The 27,022-nt window shown below is 39.7% G+C and overlaps 3 protein-coding genes across 3 annotated transcripts in view; 2 read left to right on the forward strand and 1 right to left on the reverse strand.

Annotated features, from left to right (window-relative positions):
- LOC109426857 (uncharacterized) overlaps positions 1-336 on the forward strand; it is a 40,151-nt gene extending 39,815 nt beyond the window's left edge. The window contains exon 6 of the mRNA XM_062848971.1: positions 37-336. The gene's annotated coding sequence lies outside the window, so the exon portion shown is untranslated. The remainder of the gene's footprint in view (positions 1-36) is intronic.
- LOC109417983 (uncharacterized) overlaps positions 1-27,022 on the forward strand; it is a 515,951-nt gene that overhangs the window by 415,453 nt on the left and 73,476 nt on the right. The gene's annotated exons all lie outside the window — the stretch shown is intronic.
- The window catches only part of LOC134288466 (uncharacterized), a 37,118-nt gene continuing 27,182 nt past the window's right edge, over positions 17,087-27,022 (reverse strand). The window contains exon 4 of the mRNA XM_062853431.1: positions 17,087-17,768. Coding sequence (XP_062709415.1) covers positions 17,406-17,768 — 363 coding nt within the window. The 3' untranslated portion in view covers positions 17,087-17,405. The remainder of the gene's footprint in view (positions 17,769-27,022) is intronic.

The raw sequence follows: 27,022 nt of genomic DNA on the forward strand, positions 1-27,022 counted from the left end.
AAAATTGTTGTACATGCTTATAATCATTCTTCTCAGATTGATCTGCTGAACATGTTGGACCTTCTGTTGAATCCGAACTTACGAAAGTTGACCTTGGATCAGTGCGGCAGAGCTTGCCGTATAGTGGAAACTGTGAGGAAGCTCAAACAGCTGATGAGTGATTCACGACCGCTACCACATATTGCGGTCATGAACATGTGGTAAGTTAGTAAAAGCAGCAAAAGCTATTGCTCCCCTCGAGAGCAGCAAGAGCACAATGTTATTTCCAGATATCTGAATATTAGATGACGATCAGTATGGTTGAACTATATTTTTAACGTCATACAAATGATACAAATGGACGAATTTCAATAAACTATCAATCTAGGTTACGAGTTACGAAAAAAAAATGCTTTTTTTAATTAAGCTGAAATGTAGCCATTTATCGTCGGTATTATGATTCCTGCCTTATTTAATACTGTTTGAGCAAATCTTTGGGTAACCGTGTTGCTGTTTTCCCCATTTCTCGTTTCTAAAAATTACAAATTTCAACTTTTTGCGCCTGTAGACGTTTAACAAAACACTCATTTATAATATTAGAAATTATTCTTTCGCATTGTAACTATATGTAAAATGTCTAAATTGTTATACTCAAGTTTTTGCGCCTTCATATGTGAAAAAATTCTATAATATAGGAAATTTTATTTTCGCTCTCGTAAAACCATAGAGTTTTGGAAATATTTCACTATGTGTTTTTTTTTATAATTTTGCGGATCTAGTCTTCAGACGGGCTTGGTGGTCTAGTGGCTACCGCTTCTGATTCATATGCAGAAGGTCATGGGTTCAATCCCTGGCCCGTCCCTTTCATCCTACTTTGTATATTTCTATCCACTTCCTCTCTCTCTCTTCTCTATATATACAACTCATGTATATTCATATGTTCATAGCCATCGCTAGAACCAGAAACGAATTGGAAAAAAGTCGTTTTCCTCCCTTCCAATTTTCACTCACAGCACAGTGTTTATAACGCCTACAAGTTATGCAACCAAAGCGTGCTGTGCCGTTTGACCTTATTCACCTCATTCATCACACAATCTCTATCACCTTACGAACACTATAAATAACCCCATATCCATGGATCGCATCACCGACCCAACGGTGACTCCCAGATCTCTCATCCTTTCAGTCTAACAAATACCCCAGTCCGTGCTGGTTGTGGGGATGCAGAGGTGATCTCGGTCTTTAGTAGCAACAACCAGCACACTCTAACATTCCTTTCCCTTCCCAACTGACTATAAGGACGTGGCCGGCGCCGTTATTGATCCAAAATGTATGAGCTGCTAGAATTGCACTTTGAGAATAAGTGGAGTGTCCCAGCCCTTATTCATTTGGATCTCAGTGCAATTGGTACCAGCTCAGATCAATCACGGAGTAGCAACCATTGACATGTATAGTCAGATTTGATCGTTGATCGTTTTTTGATCGAATTTTGCGGATCTAGTCTTCTACCGATTTTTTTTGGAAGATTTTTCAAAACATCTTGATTGCTTTAGTAATTCCTGTAGAATTTGATTCACAACTTCCTCTTTCTTTAAAAAAATCATCAAAAAAGGCTCATGGGTTTCCTCAGAAATTTATCCATTGATTCTTTTAGAAATCAGTCAAAGACTTCTTTCAGGAAATTTTTCACTGATTCTCCTTTAGAAATACTTACAGCGATTCCTTTGGAAAATCAAAAGTTTCCCAAGTAACAATGAATGCTGAACAGTGAGAGTACACGCAGAAAAATGTCGCATATTTGAAACAAATGCATAACCACTTTGATTCAAATTCATTACTGTTTTTAAATCAAAGAAAATTAATATTTGATTCTAATACCAAGCGACTTTGATTCTAAAATAAAAGTATTAGAAACAAAGTCGTTGTGTTTTTGATTTAAAAAAAGTAACTTCTTTGAAATAAATATAGCATTTTGCACAAGTATATCCGCCGGCATTTTGTTTTTGTTGAAAAAAATAAAAGACTCGCCGGACGAAATTGTTGAAATAAAGGTCGTAGTAAGAACACTAAAAACATTCAATTTGTTTTAAACATTTGGTTTGTCGGATGACACAGTGACTGCCATCTTTGGTAAGTACAATGAAGTGAAACTTATTGTTTATTTCCAAAATTCATATTTCTCCTTCTAAATACCGACTACACAGCTAACCTGTTCAGCATAATCGAGCGCAAGGATCTCGAGGAACTCAATATGTAGCTGTTTCTAGCGGATACGAAGAAAGTGCATGTTGCCGTAATGGAGAAAAGACCTGGTAAGCATCTACTGTTCATAAAATTATGTTTACTAAGGAAACCCTTTCTGATTGACAGATTCTTCCTCCGCTATTCCACCGAACCTTCCGCCGAATCTGCGTCTGCAACTACGCTGCCTCCACCTCCACCGGCTGTTGCTGATGCAACAAGGGACAACTGCACAACAACTTACTTGCTACGAACAGCAAAAGACATGTCGATGTTCGAAAAATATAAAACTGCAAAATTCTGAAAACTATTGTTAAGATTATATACTTAGCTCAATCTAGTATATGGTTCCCCAAAAGTCTTATCCATTTTTATTGGATTATCTGCTTTGATTGAATACGATCTTATAACTAATGGAAGCATTTTGATCACATGCTCTCAGCATTTATTAGATCGCAATAAATCAAAGCAGATAATCCATCACGAATATATTTTAATGGTCTTTTTGAAATATATTAGTATCAAATAATATTATTTTTAAAACGAAAATAATATGTATTTGATTCAAAAATATGTGTTTTTTGAATCAAAAATGAATATTTTTGAAATAAAGTAGTAATATATTTGTTTCAATGAAATTGAATATTAGAATCAAATATTGTTCACTTTGAATTAACATTTACAGCTAGACTTAAAACAACAAAATAAATGCTTTGAAGCAAATACTTGCTGTTGTTCATTCAATAAAAATCGCACTTAGGCCGTGGATCAGTGGTATTTTATTTTTGTTTCAAAGTCGTTTATTTTAAAATTTAATATATATTTTTCTGTGTGTATTAGCTGAACATTGGCTGGTTAATGGTGGCAGTGGCTGAATACAATGACAGCTGAATATTGGTCTGAAGTATTGCTTGTTCAACCTCTTCAATCAGCAATACATAGATAGCTGAATATAAAGTTGAATGGACTATTACAGTAAGGGGCCGTTCATAAACCACGTAGACTTTTTTAGGGGGGGGGGGGGTTGACTAGCTAAAGCCTACGCTCCATACAAAGTTTAAATTTTTTGTATGGACAAAAGTCTACGAGGGGAGAGGGGGTGTCTGAGATGGCCAAATTTTGGTGTCCGTGGTTTATGAACAGCCCCTAAGGACCCGATTTTGTCAGCCCCATTTCGCGGCAAACTTTTTGCTCTCATTATCTTACGATCACATTTTGAGCAACTTATTAATTCTTATCATCAAACTACAGCTGAGATGCAGAACATAGAGGGATGAAAAGTTGGACAAATTGTACTAGTTTTTGAAGATTTAGATTGCAAAAAATGTGTTCCAAAAAGGGGCTGACAAAATCAGGTCACTTATGTATTCATATCTGTAAGCAGCTTCGAAACGTACACCAATATCATCTGTTATTAAAACTTTAAGCAAATAATTTTTGACAGCTGACCCAAGCAGTGTTTTCACAGAGTCCACATAGCTTTTTCAGCCTCAATACAGCTTTAGTTCAACTTATGTTCTTGATTATTCAGATACAAAAAGCATTGCTCTCGTTTTTGAGGATATGTATACATATGTGTGTGGTGTAGGTGATAAGGTGAATGACTATAAATCAGGTGTTCCGAGTTCAATTCCCAGTTTACCCATAGATTAATTTATACATTCCGAAGCATCTCTTCTTGAAATGGAAAGCCGCAAATGGTGAAAATAAGTTTAAAAAATGTTTTTTTTTAATTTTTAACCAAATTCAATAAATTCAGTTGATTGCTGACTAATATTAACGCATATTAACCCTTAAATCAGCCTTTCAATGAACCTCAAACCAGCTTAAGGTTGGATAAAATCACCAAAATTAGATGTTCAGGGGCTGAATAAAGGATTGTACATCTTGTGCTCAGCTTTTGTTCAAATGAAGGCTGCTTTAAAATGGTTGGAAAAACGATTATTCGACCTGGGTTGGAATTCCTAAAAAAAATCTCCAAGGATTTCTGTAGAAAATCTTCCAGACTTCTCCAGAAATTCGTCAATGTTTCCTCTACAAATTCTTGTAGGGTGCCTGTACCAGTTATCGCACTATGTATTTACATGCATTCCTTATAGGATTAGCCATAACTGGTACACTATGGCGAAATAGGGTGCAAGGAGACCGGAAAGTTAAGGAAAATTATTTATTTCTACCATAATTTGAACAAATTGTAAAGTTTTAATGATTGCAATTATCTTTTGTGATAGTGATCCGTGAACCGTGTTCACGATTTTTTTTCTTGTTGATTTGCATCTTTAAAAGTTGAAAATCAACTATGGCGAGTTTGACGTACTATAGCCATAACTGGTACACTATGCCTAGGGACTTTTAGAGACTTCTCTAGAGATTCCTTCATAAATTTTGTATGAGATTCCTCCAAAAAAAATATTTTACAAATCTTCTATGGATTCCTTAAAAATGCTCAATTTGTTTTTTTTTCAGATATTCCTCCAGGAATTCGGTCTGAAAATCTACGAAGGTTTCTTCCATAAACTATTCCAGTGGTTTCTTCAGGGATTCTTTGAGATATTACTTTCTTTAGATATTGTCTCAAGAAATTCTACAGGAATCTCTCCAAAATCCCGTTTAGATAGATTTGCATTGGTTTTTTTTCTGAAACTCCGTCAGGGATTACTTTCATTTTTTTAGGGATTCGTTTAGGAAATGTTTGTCAAATGTCTTTTGTAAATTCTTTACTTGGTAATTTGAGGAAATCTTCGAAAGATTTCTTCAGAATTTCTTCAAGAAGTCCATCGAAGATTAGTTCAAGAATGCCTCCATGGATTCTTTTATTATATTCTAGTGCTTGCACAGCCAGTGCAAGATTAATATTTGCAGCATATCAAAGAATGTGGTACAAATATTAAAATGGCCAGGCCCACTGTGCAGACTAAGGGACTAAGGGAAGATAATTCAAAAATTTTGGGCAATCAGGTTATCCACTTATGAATAGCCTGATTGACAAACCTTTATGAATTTAATAAAGAAAGAATCGGGGACAACCGTGCTAACCGTATCGCTTTAGGGCAATGTGGTTCTAACATAAAATCGTTGGGAGTGGCGCCGCTAAGAAGGTTAATGCGCACTCCGTTATAATTGACGTCTTTTCTCCTGGATGGGACAGAGGTATTTAGTTCTTGTGTCCTGGATTTAGAGCCTAGGCTTAAGGCCATTACTCGCTCTCTGAAATGATAATAAAAAAATGCATGTTCCTAGACTCTTTGGAAATTGGGCGCTAAGAATTGTATGGAATAAATTAAATATATATGAAACTAGCAGAGTGTCAAAGAGAATTTCCAATTAAATTTGTCGCACATAATTATTAAATACAAAAAATATGATAAAAGGAACATTCTTACCAAATATTAACAATGAATAGCCGCAACATGCGAACCCAACTTCTTGGTCGTGCATATAGGGTGTCCCAGAAAGTATGGGCACAACTTTGTAGCTCTGCCATTTGGGAATGGATACATAAACAAACTTTATTTTCACACATATCCTGCCTTAATATGTCAGCATCAAATGCCAATCATTTAAATTTGCATTTCACACTTCGTTTGAATGCGGTAGAACATTTCCTGAAAGACCTTTTAAAGCTTCTGCACAAATCGCTATATTTTTCAATAACATCGCTTAACAAATTGTTTCCCACGCATGAAATTAAGCTCGAAAAAAATTTCAAAAAATATATCCGTGTATTTCTACATGCGTATCTATTATACAACCCTAAGTTTGAATTGAAAACATATACTTTTGAACCTGAAAAATGAATTGAAACGCCAAAATCGATATATTTGAAAAGCTGTTTTTCTAATAGTTGAAAACAAGCTTCTGAATATATATCATAACATGTAGAAAATCACATTTTTAATTCACTATAAGTTCAATAAATGCCCCAGCTTTATAAAGTGTAGATTGAATTGTTTTTATTCTCGTCAAAACATGTTTTAAAACCCGAATGTCTGTGGGCATGTCTAATCCAGAAATAGAACAGGCGAATTTTTCAGTTTTCTCAAAATTATGATTTGCCCGTACGCACAATCAAAACATATTTTTATAAAAAATTTCAATCAACCATCTGAGGAAACATGTTTTCGAATGTATCATGTGAAAAAAATTCGAAAAAAATGTTTCGAATTTGGATATTTGGCAAAACCGTAAAAAAGTAGCTTGTGCAGAAGTTTTAAAAGATGTTAGATGTATAGAAACCATTTTAAATGTATAAACTCTTCACAGGTATCAATTAAAATACTCTGAATAAAAATACAAAAATATAAAAATTGTTGTTTGTTAAGAAAATGATTGTATTTTCGCTATACAAAGTTGTGCCCATACTTTCTGGGACACCCTATAAGGAATTCCATGTCATTTCAGCCGATTTGAAAATCACACGGAAACGAGAGAACGCTTCAAGAATGTCTCCATGGATTCTTCTTCTATTAAATTGTTTCCACAGGTATATGTGAAGTAACTTCTTCAGGGATTAATCCAAAAAATCTTTCAAGAATTACTTCCAAGAGCTCACCCAGAGATCTAGAGGAATTCATACAGAATTTTGTTCAGGATTTTCTATGTTATTGCTTTATGTATTTCGCTAGAAAATAATCTGGCATATCCTCTAAGAGTCTAAGGATAACTATAAGAATTTCAATACTAATTCTTTAAGGAATTTATTCAATTTACGAATATTTTAAGAAATTTTTCAAGGGTTATTTAATAAAAGATTGTTTTAAAGAATTCCACACAGGGTTTTCTGTCTCGAAGTTATTCCTCGAAAATCGCAAAGCAAAGCTTAAATATCTCTGAACTGGTGAACGATCTTTATCATTTTCTGTTCAAATTTGGACAAACCTATGTCGCTTTGATTGAATTGTCGCAACAAATGCACAAACACAGAGTAGGGTGGGGCGAGCCAAGATGGGTCACCTAAAGACGGATCATTATAACTTTGTAAATTCGTCCTCAACTCTTCAATACACTAGTTAGCTATGCTAAAAGTCGATAAGAAGTTTATTAAATACAAAATATCATGTTAAACAAGCAGTTTTAAAAAGTGATCGATTTTGCGCCCTGAGAAAAGTGCGGGGCAATATGGGTCAACTTTAATAATTTATATTTTCTCAACGAAAAACGGTAATATATAAGATTTGTTCCGTATTCATATATGCTCCATATCCATACTGAGTAAACAAGAGCTACTAGTAATCATTTTATAAATTGATTTTGAAAATAAAAAAAAAATACGATTCGAGTGGTTCTAAGACGACTTGAAAATCGATGTTTTCACTAAAAAAAATATCATAATTTCATGTTACATATAATTTTAGGCGTTCATTCCGCTTGATTGAAATGAGTTATGCGATAGGCTTGTAATAGAAAAAAAATAACTTTTAAATGATTCAAGAATACGCTCGAAATTGAAGTTGATCCATCTTGCCCCGCGGTGGTTTATATGGAGAATATGTGGAATTCGATTCATAACCAGAGTTCATGCATTCTCCCAAATTTTGAGCTGAATTGGTTGAAAATTGAAAGTGCACAAGCCCTTTAAAGTTTGTATGGGAATCACTATGGGAAAACGACGTTTTTCATTCGATTGACCGTAGCATTTCTCCAAGTGTCCAAGCGTGTTAGTTGACTCTTGGCACTCCTAGGCTACTCTATCAGCTACAACTTTGCCGAAGACCACAATCGAATAGGAAGCCTCATTAATAAGTTATCGATTTTTATCCAACTGGAGAAACTTTAACAGTGATCGTTCAGTTTCCCAGCAGGCAACATTGCTGCACATGGCGCCAAAGATACCACACATAAATCATGGCTACTATGTTTCAAGGCAAATTGCAGTGATGCCCATCGAATATTGTAACCATCTGTATAAAAGATTTTCATTCCGGATAAAAATCGATAATTAATTAATGAGGCGTCCGTTTTGAATGTGGAGGGAGGCTACGGTGGGCGGGTCACGTCATCAGGATGTTGGATAGTAACCCGATTAAAATGGTTCTCGAGAGTCATCCGACCGGTACAAGAGAGTCATCCGACCAAGTGGAGGACGATCTGCGGACCCTACGCAGAGTGCGGAACTGGAGACAAACAGCCATGGACCGAGTGGAATGGAAGCGGCTACTACAGTGTATCAAACAATTGTCCGTACAGTAATTTTTTGGTCAAAATATTTTTTTATTCAAATGATCATAACTTTTTTAAATTTTGATCAATTATAAATCATATATTGATGCTCTATTGGTACAATTTTGAGCGAGATCGAATAAGTTTTCGGAAAGTTATAAAACTTCTAGTAAAACTTACAAGATTTTTGAACACATTTTTAAAACATTACAACTCAATATGTACTCGATGAAACTTTTTCCATTTTTTTTTTGTGATACAGCTTATACCTAAGGCTTTCATATGCAGCTTCGTTTGAGGTTTTATATTCACTACAAAAAATATAAAAAAATATGTATATGTTCAGAGTCTCATTTGGAAATTTATCATATTTTGATCAATAAAAGTGCCAAGTGTTTTCAACGTTTTTGAACTCTCCTCATGTCATATTTTTATACAGGACCTACTAAACTACATATGAAGAGTAGGTCCTATGTATTTTTCGTTCAGATAATGTACTTTTATTGGTGGAAAACGTTTGGCAGATTATATGTGCAAAATAAGATAAATTTTCAAACATCGTCAACTACATAAGCACATTTTTCATATTTTTTGTAGTGAATATAAAACCTCAAAAGTAGCTGCATATGAAAACCTTAGGTATCAGCTGTAACACACAAAAAATTAAAAAAGTTTCATCGAGTACATACTGAGATATAATGTTTTAAAAATGTGTTCAAAAATCTTATAAGTTTTCCTAAAAGTTTTATAACATTCAGAAAACTTGTTCGATCTCGCTCAGAATTTTACCAATGGAGCTTTTATATATGATTCATGATTGGTCAAAATTCCAGCTTTTTTGATTGACGTATAAAAAAGTTATGAACATTTGAATGAAAAATTATTACGACCAAAAAATTGCTGTACGGACAATTGTTTGATACACTGTATGTACAGCAAAGGCCACCCCGGCCTTAGCCTGATCGGTAAGGTAAGTAAGTCACATAAAAGAAGAATGCCGGACAACAACCCTAAAGTTGGTGTTCGCGACAGATCCGGTGGAGGTGGATCAGGTGGAGCGTGACTTGGCGAGCATCGGGCGTGACCGAGGATGGAGAACGGCAAGGGCGTAGCCATCTTTTCGGTCAGGGGGGGGGGGGGGGCAAGCACCCTTACCAAATTTGTGCCTACTTACTTCTATATCTATACGCAATACGATGAAATTGAATATAATAACATTATATTCTAAAAGCATTATTTAACCCTTCAGCAGTCACGCTGTTGTATTTTATACAATACGTTAAAAAAAACTCGCCTGATCTATATGATTCAAGGTGGTGCTGGTAGCGGTGAGCAATTTATGGAAGATTAAGGATTTTTAGGACTAGAATTTCCTGGAGCAGTCCCTGGAAGACTTCCCGGATAAATCCCTGGAGCGATTCATACAGGAACGCCAGGAGGAAGCCCTATCTATAGAATCCCTGGAGGAATTCCCGGAGGAATTCCTGGATAAATTTCCGGAGGAATCCCTGGTAGAGTTTCTGAAAGTATACCTGTAGGAATTCCTGTATAAATTAGAGAAATATTTGAAGAGATCTCATAAGGAAATCCTAGATGAAATTCTAGATAAATTTCTGGAGAATTCCTTGGAGGAAGTTCTGAAGAAATTCCTGGAGTAATTTTGGGAGGAATTTCTAGAAAAAAATCAGAATAAATTTCTTGAGGAATTCCTAGAGGAAATCTTAGAGAAATTTAAAAAAATCCTTGGGGGAGTTCTTGGAGAAATCTCTGAAGAAATTTCAGGAGGAATCCCTGAAGCAATTCCTGGAAAAATCTGTAGAGAGAATCCTGGAGAAATGCCTGGAGAAACTTTTAAACAAATTCCTGACGTAATTGCTGGAAGAATTATTGGATGAGACCCAACAGGAAGTCCTGAAGAATTTCCTGGAGAAACTTCTTGGATAAATTCTTGGAGCAACCCCTGGAAAAAATACTGGAGAAATCTCCAGAGGAATTCTGGGAGGAATTGCTGGATAAATTTCTGAAAAAAAAACTCTTGAGAAATTCCAGGAGAATTTCCTGGAAGAACCCTTGGAGGAATTTCTGGAGGATCCCCGGAGATTCCGGGAATATCCCTGAAGAAATTCGAGGAGAATTACTGGCAGGAATCCTTGAGCAATTCCTGGATAAATCTCTGAAAGAATTCCTGGAGGAATGTCTAGAGGAATCCCTTGAAAATTACCAAAAATATTCCTGAAGAATCTCTGAAGAAATTCCTTAAGGATTCCCTGAATTGCTGACATTGTTTCTGAAGGATGTCCAGGAGCAATTCCTGGAGAATTTCTTAGAGAAGTTCCTGAAGAAACTCCTGGGGTATTTCCTGTAGGAATTCCTGGATAAAATCCTAGATAACTCCCTGGAGGAATTCCTAGAGATGTTTCTGTCATAATTGCTGGAGGAATCTCTGGAGGAATTCTTGGATAAATTTCTAGAAGAATCTCCAGAGAAATTCATGGAAATTCCTATTTCTATAACTGAAAAAATCCCTCAAGAAATTCCTTAAGCGGGATTTCTGGAGGAATTACTGGAGAAATCCTTGAAGAAATTCCTGACGGAATCCCTGGGGGATCCTTGAAGAAATTTGTGGAGAAACCCCTGGAGAAATACCTGGGGAAATCCCTGAAAAATTCTCCTCCTGGAAGTTCTCCTCCAAGAAGAATTTCTGAAGAAATCCTTAGAATCTTTGGAGGGACTTCTGGAGGATTTCCTGGAGGAATCTTCGAAGGATTTCCTGGAGGAATCCATGGGAAAATCCATGGAGAAATTCGTGCAGAAATCTCGGAGGAATTCCTGAAGCAAATTCTGATGGAATCTCAGGAGAAATTCCTGGAGAAATGCCAATGGAATTGCTAACAAAATTTATGAAGGATGTCCTGGGGTAATTTCTGGAGGAGTTTCTGGAGAAAGTCCAGTATAAAATCCTGGAGGAATGCCTGGAGGAATTCCTAGAGGTATTTCTGTGGGAACTGCTGGAGGATTCCATGATGAAATTCCTGGGAGAATCTCTAGAGGGATTCTTGAAAGAATTACTGTATAAGTTTCTAGAGGAATATTCAGAGCAATTCTGGCAGATTTATATTATTTTTCTATTTCTGAAAAAAATCCCATGAGAATTTCTGGCGGAATTTCTGGAGGAATTCCTGGAGATCCTCCAAGAAATTCCTGAAGCAATCTTTGGGGGAATCCTTGAAGGAACTTGTGAAGAAATCCCTGGAGGAATCTGTAGAGAAATTCCTGGAGGAATCCCTGAAAAATTACTAAAGGTATTTCTGGAGAATTTCCTGCAAGAATTTCTGAAGAAACCCCAAGACGATTTGCTGGAAGAATCCTTAGAGGAACTTCTGGAGGTTTCCTGGAGAAATCTTCGAAGGATTTCCTGGAGGAATCCTTGGGAAAATTTCTAGAGAAATTCGCGGAGAAATCCCTGAATTCCTGAAGCAATTCGTGAAGGAATATCAGGAGAATTTCCTGGAAAAGTGCCTGGAGGAATCCCTGAAAAATTCCTGGAAAAATTGCTGACATAATTTCTGAAGGATGTGCAGGGTCAATTCCTGGATCAATTCCTTGAGTAATGATGAATTCATGAAGAAATTCTTGGTGTAATTTCCTGGAGGAGTTCCTGGAGATAGTCCTGGATTAAAACCTAGAGGATGGAGGAATGTCTGGAGGAATTTTTGGAGGTTTTTTTTATTTTGAGAATTGCTGCAGGAATCCTTGAATAAATTCCTGAAGGAATCTTTGGAGAAATTCTTGCAATAACTACTGAATGAATTTTTTGGGGAATCTCTAGAATAACTGTGGGAGAAATTCTGAAAAAAATCCCATGAGAAATTCCTGGAGAAATTTCTAGGGAAATTTCTGGAGAAATTTGTGGACGAATCCTCGAAGGAATGTCTGAAGGAATCCCTGGGAGAATTCTTGGGGAAATTCGTGGAGAAATCCCTGGAAAAATCCCTGAAGATGTTACTGAAAGATTTTTTAGCGAAATTCCTAAATTAATCCATGCCTCAAACAATTTGTTGATTGTGCTAACGTAAGAACATTTACGATCACAAAATACGCGAACACGAGACGGAAGTGTTGTGTTCCGTCTCGTGTTCGCATGTTTTGTGATCGAATCCATGCCTGGAGGTAAATCTACAAGAATTCTTGGAGGAATTTCTGAAAAAATTTTGGAAGGTATATCTAGAGAAAATCCCGGTAGAATTATTGAAGGAATTCTTGAAGGATTTCCTAGAGAAATTCCTGGATGAATTACTGACATAACTTATGATGGAATTCCTTGATTATTCCCTGGTGAAATTCCTGGAGGAATCCCTGAAGAAATTCTGAAGAGGAGATCCGGGAGTAATTCATGGAAGAAATCCTGGAAGAATGCCTGCGTGGATTTCTGAAGGAATCCCAGGAAGAAATCCTGAAATAATCCCAGGAGAAACTCCTGGAACAACTCCAGGGGAATTCTGGAGGAGTTTCTGGATGAATCCTTGAATCAACTCCTGGAAGAATATCTTGTTGAATTGCTGGAGGAATCGCTGATAAAAAGTCCTGGAGAAATCTCTGCAAGAATCCAAGGATGAATCTGTGAAAGAATGCCCGGAAAATTTCCTGGAAGAATGCCGAGGAGAATTCCTAGTGGAATTCTTGGAGGATTCCCTGAAGTAATTCCTTCAGAAATCTTTGAATGAATTCCTGTAGGAGTCTCTGGAAAAAAAACTTTAGAAGAATCTCTTGAAGATTTCCTGGATAATTTTCTGTAGGAATTCTTGGTGGAGTTCTTGGAAGAACCCCGGAAGCAATTATTAGAGGAATCTCTGGAGGAATGCTTGGAGGAACTCCTGAAGGAATGCATTGAGGAAAACCTGGAGGATTTCTTGGAGGAATCTCTAAAAAAAAAATCTTGTGTGAATTCTTGGAGGGATCCATGGAGGATATCCTAGAGGCATGCCTGTAGAAATTCCTGGAGAAATCTCCAGAAGAACTCCTGAAGAAATCTCTAGAGGAATTTCTGGAGTTTTTGGAGGAATCTCAAGATGAAATTAAATTCCAAGAGGAATTCCTGAGAAAATTCGTGGATGGATCTCTTAAGAACTTCGTAGAGGAATACCAGGAAATATTCCTGAAGAAATCGCAGATGGAATTCTTGGAAAAATTCTGCAGGAATTCTCAGAAGAGTACCTGATGAAACTCCAGAAAGAATCCCGGAAGCAATTGCAATAGCAATTCCTAAGGAAATTCCTAAACAGTTCCTGGAGAAAGTACTGAATTATTTCCTGGAGGAGTTCCTTAAAGAATACAAGGATGAATTTCTGAAGGAATCGTAAGAAGAGTTCCTGGGAGAATCTTTGTAGAAATTTTTAAAATAGTTTGTTCCAGAAAGAATCACAGATGGTATTCCCGCGTTAAGCCCTGCAGAAAATCTTAAAGGAATCCGTGGAGGAATCCATGGAAGAATTCTTGGAGGATATCCTAAAGAAACGCCTGTAGGATTAACGGAGAAATCTCTGGAAATACTTCTGGAGGAATCTCTAGAAGAATTCCTGGAGGAGTTTCTGGAGGAATCTCTAGAGGCATTTCTGAAGGAATCCCTGGATGATTGTTTAGAGGAATCCCTGCAGCAATTCCCAGAGGAATCCCTGGAATAATTCCTGGAGGAATCTCTGAAGTAATTCGCGGAGGAATCCCTTGAGAAATTCCTGTAGGAATCCCAGGAAGATCTCCTGAAGAAATTGCAGATGGAATCCTTGAAGAAATCCTGAAGGAATTCTAAGAAGCGTTATTGGAGGAACTCCTTGAGGAATCCCGTTAGCAGTTCCTGAAGGAATCCCTGCAGAAGCTCCTGAAGAAACCCAAGGAGAAACCCCGGAAGCAATTCCTAAAGGCATTCCTAAAGGAATCTCTAAGCAGTCCATGGAGGAAATACCGGATAATTTCCTGAAGGAATTTCAAGAGGAACTCCTTAAAAAGTACTACTAGAGAAATCGTTCGAGGATTTTTTTTTTTCAAATAATCCCTTGAGTTGTTCCTGAAAGAAACACAGAAGAAATTCCCGGGTGAATCCCTGGAGGAATTCTTGAAGGGAAACATGGAGAAATTTCTAAAATAAACCATGAGGAATCCAGGAAGCAATCCCATGAGGAATTCCTTAGGAAATGCCAGGAAAACTTTCTTAACAAATTACTGGAAAAAAATATGGAAGAATGCATGTCTACAATAATTTTTGGTCGAATTATTGTTGGACTCTTTGGATGGATTCAAAAAAAATGTTTTGTACAATGTTTTAAGGAACTCCTGGATTTTTTTTAGCAAATCTCTGATAAAATTTCCTGTAAGGGCTTCTGGAAGATATTCCTGCTGAAATATTTTGAATTATTTCAGTTTGAATTATATCTCTAGTGGAGTTCTTGAAAGAATATATGAAGAAATCTCTGAAGGAACACTTGCAGAAATATCTAAAAGAATTTCTGTTGACATTTTTTTTAAGAAACACTGAAGAAATTCCTGGAGGAAACCTCGAAGAAACACTGGAACAATCACTGAGGGAATCTCTATAGATATCCCAGGATAAATTCCCGGAGGAATGTCTGGTATAACCCATAGAGGAACTCTTGAAAAATTCTCTGGGGCAATATATGATGGAATCACTGACGGAAGCTATGGAAAAAATCCTGGAGGAATTCGTCGATGCATCTTGCAGAAGTATCTATAAAAAAAATCTGTAGGAATCGTGGGAGGAATTCTTGATACATTTCTTGGAACAAAACCTGAAACAATCACTATCGGAACCCTGCAAGATGCCCATGGATGAATTCACGAAGGAAAAACTCCTAGAGAAGTCTCTGACATTTCTGAAAGAATCCCTGAGGAAGTTTCTGAATAAATGCCTTAAGGAATTTTTGAAGGTGTCCGTATTCGTAAAGAAATCCCAGGTGTTTTGCTCTTAGCATGACGTTTTTCTTGAATTAAATACTAGTGAAATTTCGAGTTGCAGTATCACATAGCTGCACTCTATAGCAGCATATGGTTCTACAAAGTCCTTCCTTTTCCCTACCGGAACCGGATCCGGCATATCTGGAAAATTTGGCATGCTGTTTGTATTCCATAAATAAATATCACCGAATTTAGCCATTCAACCAAGCTTGTTATTTGGTAAAAAAAATCTAAGATAAGATTGAAGTTATTCTCTTGGAGAGATATTTGGCGAAATTTCCTGTGGTTCTCGAGTAAAAAAGGTTTTATAATTGTGGATAAAAACCTAAATTATTAAAATACTAATTGTTTTGAGAATTGTTTTCCGGAACTCTGAATTATTGATAATCTTTGAATTGGCTCAATATTAAAAAAAATCTTGCGGCCAGGGGGGGGGCCACGCCCCCCCCCCCTGCCCCCCTCTGGCTACGCCTATGGAGAACGGCAGCCACGAACCGTGTATTATGGAAAAATATTTTTGATTCAGTTTTATCTTGAATTTGATGTAATACTAAATGAATGAAATAATCACATTTGACTTCCACATTGCAAGGCAGAGTGCTTCATCTAGAAGGTGAGGTTCAGTCCAAGAATTTTAAAATATTTGAATAAAGATAACATTGTTTTCTTTTTTTTTCGGTTTAGAGTAGTGTGCGGTAGTTCTAGTTCGGCAGCAGCAAAGCATCGCGCGCTGGCTTTGAAAAGTGTACAGGCCGCGTTTTCATTCGGTCGTCGTCGTCGTCGTCTATTTGACTGCTCATCTTCGTACGGGGCGATTTATGATACGATAAATGCAACATCAACATTTTTTGCGATTTTAGTCAACAGACATTGAAATGTTCGTCACGTCAAGTGTCGGCCCAAGTTCCAAAGCCACGTTGGTTCAAATCACTTTATTTTCTCTTTCGTTAATTTTCGCACTTTGAAAACTATCTGAATGGTTCGTCATCTTCGATGTCGGCATGTGTTTTGTTTTAGTCCAAATGAAAATAAGTGGTTTGATATTAATAGGGTTGCATGAATCACTCCACTTACCAAAGTGAACTCATATCATGCGCCCTTTCCCCTCCCCACTAACAAAAAGTCCTTCCCATGACAGACGTGGAGACGCAGAGGTGATCTCGGTCTTTAGTAAGCAACGCACGTCATAATAACATTCCTTTCCTTCCTCGATGACCGTAAGGACGTGGCCGGCGCCGTTATTGACCTAATAAAGTTTGGAATTCTCGAAGATGCACATTGAGGACGGTAAGCTACTCCCAAGCTCCGTCTGTTGGTTCCTTGTGCAACTTCGATTGTTCTGGTCAATCACGGAGTAGCAACTACGAATAGTACGGTCATCTATGCTCATGCTCATGCTCATTGTTTTCTTTTTTTTCGGTTTAATCAATGCGCCGCCGAGGACCTCATCATAGGAGATTTGAGCTCACGTGTTATTTTATGTGTCTTATCTTATTTCAAATTCACTGTATTGTATGTTTTGATTTGTAAGATTGTATTGTTAAGTTGAAGGTTAAGTGTTTATTTGTATTTGATTTTGAAAAGATATGGGGTTTAATGTGAATTCGACAAATGTACCACGATAGCTGCTCGAATTGGCTTTTCCCCTCCTCAATCTTCATTGAGACAGTTATCAGATGGAGAAAAAAGTAAAATAAATGAAATAAAAAAATAATGAAAAGAATAGTTCTTTCACAGTAAGTACTTTTATGCTTTTGGCAGTTTTTCAAAATTTTATTCAATAAATATAAAATCATTAAAAATTTCAAATCATAAGATTCAACCGATGACAGAAAACAGCAAATGATCTACTTACTCCTTCGTCCATGAACCTAAACTGGCAGTCGTATGCGTATGATGCTTCTCTGAGTTTCAATCTTACAATCTAGCACGTTCCTAATACTAACTTACGTGAGAAAATTTGTATCGGTTCTTGTATCACCCAAAACATACGTCGCGAGCTGTGTGAACCAAGAACGTGAATAAATTTTGGTAATTTCCCGAGTTCCCACGAAAGCTTTCTAGATGCGCAATCCCGGGTTGGTGTACTTGACGTACTTCAGCAGGGCGTCGTTCTCTTCGCACACCCACGGTTTCACGTGGTGGCAGGCAACGTCGTGCCAGTGCACTCCATCGTTGTAGAAGTTGTTCAGGATGGCCAGGCAGTTCTCGGGGGCACCACCCTGCAGCAGCTCGCGGTTGTCCGGTTGCGGTTTGCCAATTCCTCCCTGCTCGGACCAGTCGTTCTGGTTGCGCACGTTGGCTGGGGCCAGCTTCTGCAGCTCGGCGGTCCAGAACCACCCGTTGACGGACACCGGCTGGAGATCCGGTCGGTCACAGCCCTTGAAGTCGCACTGGCGGCCGCTGGTCCAGATGTATTTTTGCTGCAACGAAGAAGGTGAGAGAAAACGGAATGGATGTCGATTAATTAATGTGCGACTGAGGTTTTGCGCTTCTGGTGAATGAAAGCAATTTCGCTAATTGTGCACTGATGAAGGGCCCATATAGCCGAGGCGGTAAACGCACGGGTATTCAGCATGACCATTCTGAGGGTGACGGGTTCGATTCCCGGTCGGTCCAGGATCTTTTCGTAAGGGAAATTTCCTTGACTTCCTTGGGCATAGAGTATCTTCGTGCCTGCCACACGATATACACATGCAAAATGGTCATTGGCAGAGGAAGCTCTCAGTTAATAACTGTGGAAGTGCTCATAGAACACTAAGCTGAGAAGCAGGCTTTGTCCCAATGAGGACGTAACGCCAAGAAGAAGAAGAAGAAGAAGAAGCACTGATGAAGATAGACTTCAACGAGTAATCAACTTATTTTGTTTTCGCGAAGCAAAGGTTGTTCGCTAACATGAAAAACAATTTGCCGACATTGAAACAAGTGAAGAAGGTTATCTTTCGCGTAGATATAAAACTTTCGTTTAGATTAACATAAACGAAAGGAAAAGGTTAGATGAAATCTGTAGAGATTCACCTTTTCAGTATCAGGTATCAGTAGGTCGGCTCCAGAGGCACGTTCTCCTCCATTTGGGAAGTTTGTGCCATCATCATGCACACGAGCCTATTCATTTACCTGAGGGAGAAGGGAAGGAAAAAGGATGGGACAGGGGAAAGGACAGGTAAGGGAATAGGATCGTCATACACGCATAAGCGTACCACAATGGGTTCACATAGCGTGCTGAAAAGGACACTGTAATAACGCATCAAGCGTAAAGAGAGCCTATGGGGTTGTCCATAAACCACGTGGTCATGAGGGGGGGGGGGGTGGGTTCGGGCAATGACGATTTTGTATGGACGAATAAAAAATTTTGTATGGACTAATGACCACGCGGGGGGGGGGGGGGGGGGGTTGAGAAGTCCCAAAAAAATGACCACATGGTTTATGGACAGCCCCTATAGCTCTTTACCACAGCGGGTTCAGAACAACAGAACTTCCTGAAGATTCAGGTTTCTGAAGTCAGTTTCAGTTAATGAGTGTTAACCGAGTACTCGGAAACGCAGTTGCGCAAAAACTGGACAGTTACATATCAAATGATACGAAGTTCCATAATCGGATTCACAGCTATCACATGCAAATGAATCAGCTTGCTGAATATTCGCCATGTGATAACTGAGTCGGCAGTGGCCAGTCAATGCTTTGACCAGCATGCTGCAATTCTGCTTTGACAGATTTGTTAGATACTTTGCCACCCCTAGAGATGGCTCAGTACAATACAATTTTGTTTGACGACATGACTCCAAACTATTCCAGTATTGTCTGTGTTGAGTAGCAGCCCAGGTGTGAATCTAAAGCTTTACCCAACACTTCGATATCGGAATAGCTGGCTCAGGGCCAATGAAATCATGTAATGCTCCAGAGCGAGCTAACTCATCAGCCAATTCATTTTCAGCGATGGAAGAATGGCCAGGCACCCATACAAGGTGAACAGCGTTTGCTGAATTCAGCTCCTCGATTTGAGTTCGACAAGCGATAACTATCTTCGACCTGGAGTTGACCGACGCAAGTGCTTTTTAATAGTAGCCTGGCTATCTAAACAGAAGTATAATACTTTGCCCATTACGTGCTGCTGAAGTGCTGATTGCACTCCGCACATAAGAGAAAAGATTTCGGCCTGAAAAACGGTGCAGTGTCTACCAGGTGAGTAAGACTGATACAGCCTTAGCTCACGAGAATAAACACCAGCACCTGCTCGCTCTACCTTCGAGAAGGGAGCCATCAGTGTAACATACGTTGCCGTCTGAAATACTTCTCTCCAGATATCCAGAGATGTCCACTCTTCCCGGGAAGGAAATTTCGTGGAAAATGTCCTATATGGGAAATAAGATCACTTGGAGCAAGTGAAACTTTGTCCCAATTCACCAACAGTAGAAACAACGAGGAGTGTGTTGATATGCGGTTCACAGGACTCACAGGAGTTTCCTCTAGTAGACCGAGTACCCGTAGCCGGTAAGTGCAAGAAAGTGCTTCTTGTTTGAGATGAATGTGAAGTGGGGCAACGTCAAAGAGAACTTCGAGCGCTGCCGTGGGAGTTGAAGAAACACTCCAGACATCGCCATTGAGCACATCCTTTGGAGGTGGCCTAACTTTGATTGGATCGTTCGCAATTCACCCTTTTGCCACCACACAAGACATCCATAGGCCAATATTGGCCGAACAACAGTTGTGTATAACCATTTGATATACTTGGGTTTTAGACCCCAAGTTGTACCAAAAGTTGTGTAAATCCATTTGATATACTTGCGTTTTAGACCCCAAGTTGTACCAAAGGTTCGCCGACATTGCCCAAAGGCCATACAAGCTTTCTTGATTCTAAACTCAATATGAGGTGTCCAGGAAAGCTTGGAATCAAGAATGACTTCAACGTACTTCACCGCTTCAGTCACATTGATTTCAGAATCAAAGAGACGCAAAGATCGAACACCATTACGGTTTCACTTTTCCGTGAAAAGAATAATAGATGTTAATAGGATTTACTTCGGCCATATTGGCGACACCAACCCTCAACTACCTGAAGGGCGTTTTGTATCAGGTCGAAAAGGGTGCTGAGCTGATGCACATACCGACTAACAAGGTTAGGTAGTCGTCGGCAAAACCATAAGTAGGAAAACCGCTATTATTGAGTTGCCTCAATAGCGTATATACTACGAGTCCACAAAAGTGGTGATAAGACTCCCCCTTGGGGGCATCCACAAACACTCAATTTCCTAATCGCCGCTTGACGCAATGTTGAGAAGAGATGTCGGTTTTTTAGCATTTGGTGAATCCAATTGGAAATCATTGGAGATGTGCCATGACCCCGTGCGGCTTCCAATATGGCATCGAAAGGCACGTTGTCAAAGGCACCCACGATATCTAAGAAAACACCCAAACAAGATTGCTTTTGAGCGAATGCCTTCTCGGTAAACAACTTTGTGTAGAAGAGTCACAGTGGACTTTCCCGATTGGTAAGAATGTTGGTTCACATGAAGAGGCACATTGGCCAGATGAACATCACGGATGTGATGATCCACAATGCGTTCTAAGAATTCCAGAAGAAAAGAGGTCAAACTGATAGGTCTGAAACTCTTTGCTTCTTCATACGACGCACGACCCACTTTCGGAATAAACTTTACAGTAATATCCCGCAGGATTTGGGAATACACCCTGTAGCAATACTGCAAACAAGTAGTTTTATAAAATCATGTTTGAAATAACAAATCCCTTTTGAAGCAAAATAGGATAAATCCCATCTGCCCCAGGAGATTTGAAAGGAGCAAAGCTATTTAGTACCCATTCAATCTATTCTAAAGTTATGATATTCCGAACCGAAGCGAAAGAATCATAACTACAAGAAAAGACATCAGGTTCATCCGAAGATGTAATATCCACACATCCGGGGAAGTGTGTAGGAATTGAAATCACCATTTGGCAAACGAAGTTCGTTCACTTGAAAATCCTTAGATTTTGCAAGGATTTTGTTCAACGCTTCACCCAAACTGGAAACATTTGTACAAATGTTTTTCCAGCCGGATCGTTCAGCAGACCGAAGAGCTTTCTGGTGACCTTGTAAGCCCATCTGAAAGCCTGCGATCCAGCCGTACGTCGCCTGTTCCAATTCTTTCTACATTATTTCCTGAGCTTTGCTAGATCAGAGTTCCACCAAGGGGTTCCTCTTGTGGTCTTCACAGACCTTCTTCGAAAGCTGAGTATCCACGAAATTTGGCCGCAATTTAATCAGTAAAGAGATCCCAGTTGGTTTACCGAGGATTCCTGAAATGCAAGGTTTGTGAAGTTACATTCAAGTGTTCAAAAAAGATGTAGTGATGGTCAGATAAAGATTGTTCATCTGACACATGCCAATTGGTCAGCTCGTGACTAATTCTGCTAGAGCAAAGCGTTATGTCTAACACTTCCTCTCTAGCAGATACCAAGATGGTTGGGCGGTTGCCTATGTTAAGTAATCCAAGATCTGTACTACTTAAGTATTCCATCAAACTGGAGCCTCTCAAATTGATGTCTGAGCTGCTCCAGATTATATGGTGAGCATTAGTATTTCTGCCAACAATTGGCGGTAGGCCTTTTGAAGTGCAGTCAGTATACGATGACTTATTTGAATGAGGATGGTTTATCTTACCGCATGATAAACCGATAGCTTGTGAAGCATTAATATATTGTTGATTAACGTTCAAAATTTCATTCGATTCGGTTCACTGGTTTCGGAGACATGAAAGTTCAAAAATAAGGTGTCTGAAAAAGAGTGTTTTACGTAAACGGTTCTAGCTTCACGAAATATTGACCAATCGAGCTCAAATTTGTACCAATGATGCACATATAATAGGTTGATAAACAGTCACAATTTGAGATTTTTTATGCAGTCTGAAAAGTTACAGCATTTCAGGAGGTTTCAGATTTGAAATCGAACACAAAACAAGGATCAAGTTGGAAAGGAACTAGGCATCAACCAAAAATGTGTGTGCACCTGAACGTTGACCAAACGTTTCCTTTGAACTTTACCCTTCCCCATACACCCATATTCCTGTGACGCCTAGGCCTGAAAGAATGTAGAGGTCTCTATGTACTTTCATAGGTGTCCAACTAATCTTCCTTTCCCTTCCCTCAGCTGTCGCAAGGACGTGGCCAGGACAGAACTCGATCGTTGGAGGATTGCCTCAGTCTTGTCTAAGAGTCAGAGATTAGTCCCAAATCTTTGTGCTTTGGTAACGGACAAGAAGGATGCAACCCTCATAACAGCGATCCAGGGCTGTACCACCTACGAATTTGTGCGACTTGCTTAATGCTAATGCTAATGCTAATGCTAATGCTAGTCTGAAAAGTTACAGCATGTTGAACTTTTTGTGAGAGAAATAAAAAGTTGCCTATCCCAAACATTTTGGCCACCCCCTGTACATCTCTGATGGTTATTTCAGACAATTGTTTTTGACAAGCACACATGCTCGAGGCATGACATGCGAGTTTACCCATGCATTTTTGTTGAATATAGAAAAAACCAGGCTTTTACTCGCGGATGTTTTTGGTTGCCCTAGAATATCTTTGGAAAACAGTTCTTTACAGAACCATACACCAAGAACCACCTTGGGGAAATCTCTATTTAACCCCTCGTGCTCTTCGATCCCTATGCATTATCACCACTCATCAATCCAATAGTCGGATTCCTTCAAGTTTTTCTAGAATTTCATCATAAATTTCTTCAGGGATTCTTCAAACAGTTTCTTCTGGTATTTTTTCGGCAACTCAATCCGGGACTCATTAGAAAATTTCTCCAGGAACTCTCTGTAGGATTTATGCAGGAGTTCTTTTTGGTATTTTTGCAGCAGAAGTTTATTCTAGAACTTCGATTTTAAAAACTCCCAAGAGATTTTACTGAATTCTCTCTGTATTCGTATTTAGAATTTCTCTTGGATTTCTTACTATTTTTCTTCCAAGAGTTTCTTCTGGGAATCCTCCAGGAGTTTATTCTAGGAAATGCTTTTGAGAATTCTCCAGTAGTTCCTTCAGCAAATCATTCAACAGTTTCTTATGAAAATCCTTCAGAACTTTCTTCTGGGAACCCTCTTGGTGTTCCTTATAGAAATCTTCCAGGAGGTATTTTTGGAAATCTTTCAGGAGGTCCTTGTGGGAATCCTGTAGAGGTTCTTCGAATAAATCCTTAAAAGATTTCTTTGGTAATACTTTTAAAGATCCGAAAAGCCACAATCCATTATCTTTTCAGAGTGATATTTCTTGTAAATATCTGTCTATGTCAGATATTGAAGCCTGAAATGCAATGGGATATTGAGTCTTCAATGAAGCTCGTATTGTTTGGAATGAGGAAGAAAAAACCTCTTCATTTTCAATTCAACTTCAAGTGCCATCAAGCATCCACAACAAGTGTTGATAAATTAAAATAAATCATCAGTCGCACATACCACAAGCACACCTCTCGGCTCGGTGGTATCTTGGTCTGGAATTTATGAATCACCTGAATCAACTCGTAAGAGAGAAAACCCGCGCGCTGCACAAAAGACGAAATCGAAAGTTATTTCTTTTCCCATTCAGTGTTTATCGTTTGGAGGAGACTTGTTCACTCGAACTAGGTATAAAGTGCTCGTCGTCATCGCATCATCATCAGTCGCGTCGCCGTCTGGAGTTCTTCGTGTAGCCTAGTCGCACAGACGAAGAAGACGACCCACTTGTGGAAAGATAATAATTATCACTTTTATGTAACTCACCACCGCACCGCCGCAGCAGCTTGCTCCCAAAATGTGATTTGGATGGCCGAGGGACCTGCGCATCACAGTCACGGTTGAGGTAGACCCAGGTTGGCGTTGCGTTGTTGGAGGGCTTTAGAGGACCCAGCCAGCGCGCGGGTCGGTCGGCCCTTACCAAGGAAAGCAAACACCATGGTTTATGAGCGAACAAGCTGCGGCGACTTTTCTTCACGCATATTAAGCCATCTAAGCTGCTGGTCAACCATGATGTTTGTTTGCATACATATTTGCTTGAGCTACTTGCTTGCTGGTCGATGATGGAGAGCAAATTCTCTCCATTTGTTGAGTGATCTGTTAGTTATTGTTTAATGACGGCAGAAGCTTTGTTGTAACCTATTACATAATACCGGACACTTATAGATAATAGAGTAGTAGTATGAGCTTTTTTTATAATAGAGAATTATTGGATGAAAATTTGGGAAAATTATAATAAATATTTCCTGCAGAAAAATATCCTTTGATTTGTTTAGAATTCGGGAAATTTACAAAGGAAATTTGAGAACTATATAAGCTGTCTGTAGCAGGGCCCATATAGCCACATATGTAACGGCGTGGGTAGGGTATCTAGTATGACCATGCTAGAGGTGACAGGTTCGATTTCCTTGATTGAGGCTGTGCCGCCATGAGCCTCTGGGTCTGCTTCTGCTGCAATGTCCTGCTGGGTCCCAATCTAACGCTTTTTGGCTACCAAGATATTCTCTCTCTTCTTGGCGTAACGTCCTCACTGGGACAAAGCCAGCTTCTCAGCTCATAGAACACTTCCACAGTTATTAACTGAGAGCTTCCTTTGCCAATGACCATTTTGCATGTGTATATCGTGTGGCAGGCACGAAGATACTCTATGCCCAAGGAAGTCAAGGAAATTTTCTTTACGAAAAGATCCTGGACCGACCGGGAATCGAACCCGTCACCCTACCAAGATATTGGAAATATTGAATATTCTCCACTGCTTGCCCAGCTACTGTAAAGCTGGAAGGATTGACCGTGTTTAAATCTTATGATTTGGTCTTGTTGACGTTGTTGGTGGTAAGACCTGCCACCGATGAGCGATCATCGAGCTTACTCTGCATATCAGAGCGCCGTTGAGCTAAGAGAGCAACGTCATCAGCCAGTTCGAAGTCATTAAGGTGCTCCATGATAAAGCACTGCCTCAGCAACCCATAATTTGATTCACGATCAATCGCACCTACCAGGATCTCGTCGATTACGATGAGGAACACTAGTGGAGATAGTAAACATCCTTGCCTCACTCCAGCAACAACCCGATTGGGATCGGACAAGACACCGTTATGTAGTACTCTGCACGAAAATGCCCTGTACTGTGCTTCAATGAGGCCGATGATTGTCTTGCATCTGAGGGCTTCCCACATGTTTCCGTGATTGAGACGGTCGAAAGCTTTTTCGTAATCAATGATCACCAGATAGAGAGATCCTTGGAATTTATTGGTTTGCTCCATGATGATACGGAGCGTGACAATATGGTCCACACAGGATCGTCCGGCACGGAATCCTGCTTGCTGCCGTCGGAGAGTTGCGTAAATCTTCTCCTGTATCCGGTTTAGGATCACTTTGCAGAGGACTTTGAGAACGATACACAGTAACATTATGCTCCGCCAATTATCGCATACAGTCAGGTCACCCTTTTTGGGTAACTTTACTAAGACGGCTTACATCCGTCGGCCGGAAATATCACGGTTTCCCATATGTTGCAGAATAATTGATGCAGTAGTTGTGCGGATACTTCGGGGGCAGCTTTGAGCATCTCCGCTGATATGCGATCCACCCATGGGGCCCTGTTAGATTTCATGCTACGGATGGCTGTTATCTCCTGCACTGATGGAGCTTCGGTGTTGACACGGGTAATGCGTTGAACCCTTGGCGGATCATGCTGAGGTATTAATGGCGTGGCCGACACTTGAAAAATGTTTCTAAAGCCTCGAACCAGCGTTTCAGCTGGTCAGCCGGGTCGGTCAGTAACTGTCCAGACGTGGCTTTAACGGGCATCGTAGCATTCATCTTAGTCCCACTAAGGCGACGTGAGACATCGTAATTCGTAGAGGAGACGGGTGTCGCCTGTGTTTGCGTCTTTCTCGCCTTCATCGGCTAGGGAGTCCGCCCACGCTCTTTTGTCCCGTCTACATGAGCGTATCACTTCCTTCTCGAGAGCCGAATAGCGCTGACGGGTTACGGCTTTGGCTCCTCGTAGTTTCGCTCACTCTAGGGTGGGACCCAACAGCAATGACTATTAAATCCCAAAACTAAGTGATAGGAAACGGAACGACAGAGGGCACGGCGTTGTTGGTAGTTGCCGAACAGCTGGACGAACTAATCGGCTTCACGAGCGGGCAGACTAACATCAGCAAGGACCTGAAACAGGGCGTGCTGAACCACCGGAAACCGCTAGCTCTAGAGAAAGAATACGATCTCCTGGTCGAAGAGCGGAGTACGCCTAACGCGAGCAGGGAAAAGTGGTCCACCCGAACGGACAACTTCTTCTTTGCTGTCAACGCGACGATGGCGCATGACGAGACCATGCAGCTCGTCGGAGCCGTGGCGGAGACGTCAAATCACCCTACGACTCGAGCTGTAAGGCACAAAACCTGCCGAGGAGACGCGGCCTGCGAGGGGGCATGAAGTGTCCTGCAGCGGTGGGCGGAAAACCGAAGAGAAAAAAAGGGACGGTCAGCGTGAGCAACCAGGCTCCCAAGTCGGTTGCAAAATGCGCAAGGGGCAGGGAAACCAAGCCCCAGGAGGCCAACCCTAATAAAAACGGGGGCCAATCGGACCGAGGGAAGGAGAACCGTTGGATTACGGTTGGAAAGAAGAAGAAGATGTTGAGGAAAGTGAAACCAGCCAGCAAGCACGAACGGAGCGACACGCTGGTC

The sequence above is a fragment of the Aedes albopictus genome, chromosome 2 (assembly GCF_035046485.1).
Source record: "Aedes albopictus strain Foshan chromosome 2, AalbF5, whole genome shotgun sequence".
Lineage (NCBI taxonomy): Eukaryota > Metazoa > Arthropoda > Insecta > Diptera > Culicidae > Aedes > Aedes albopictus.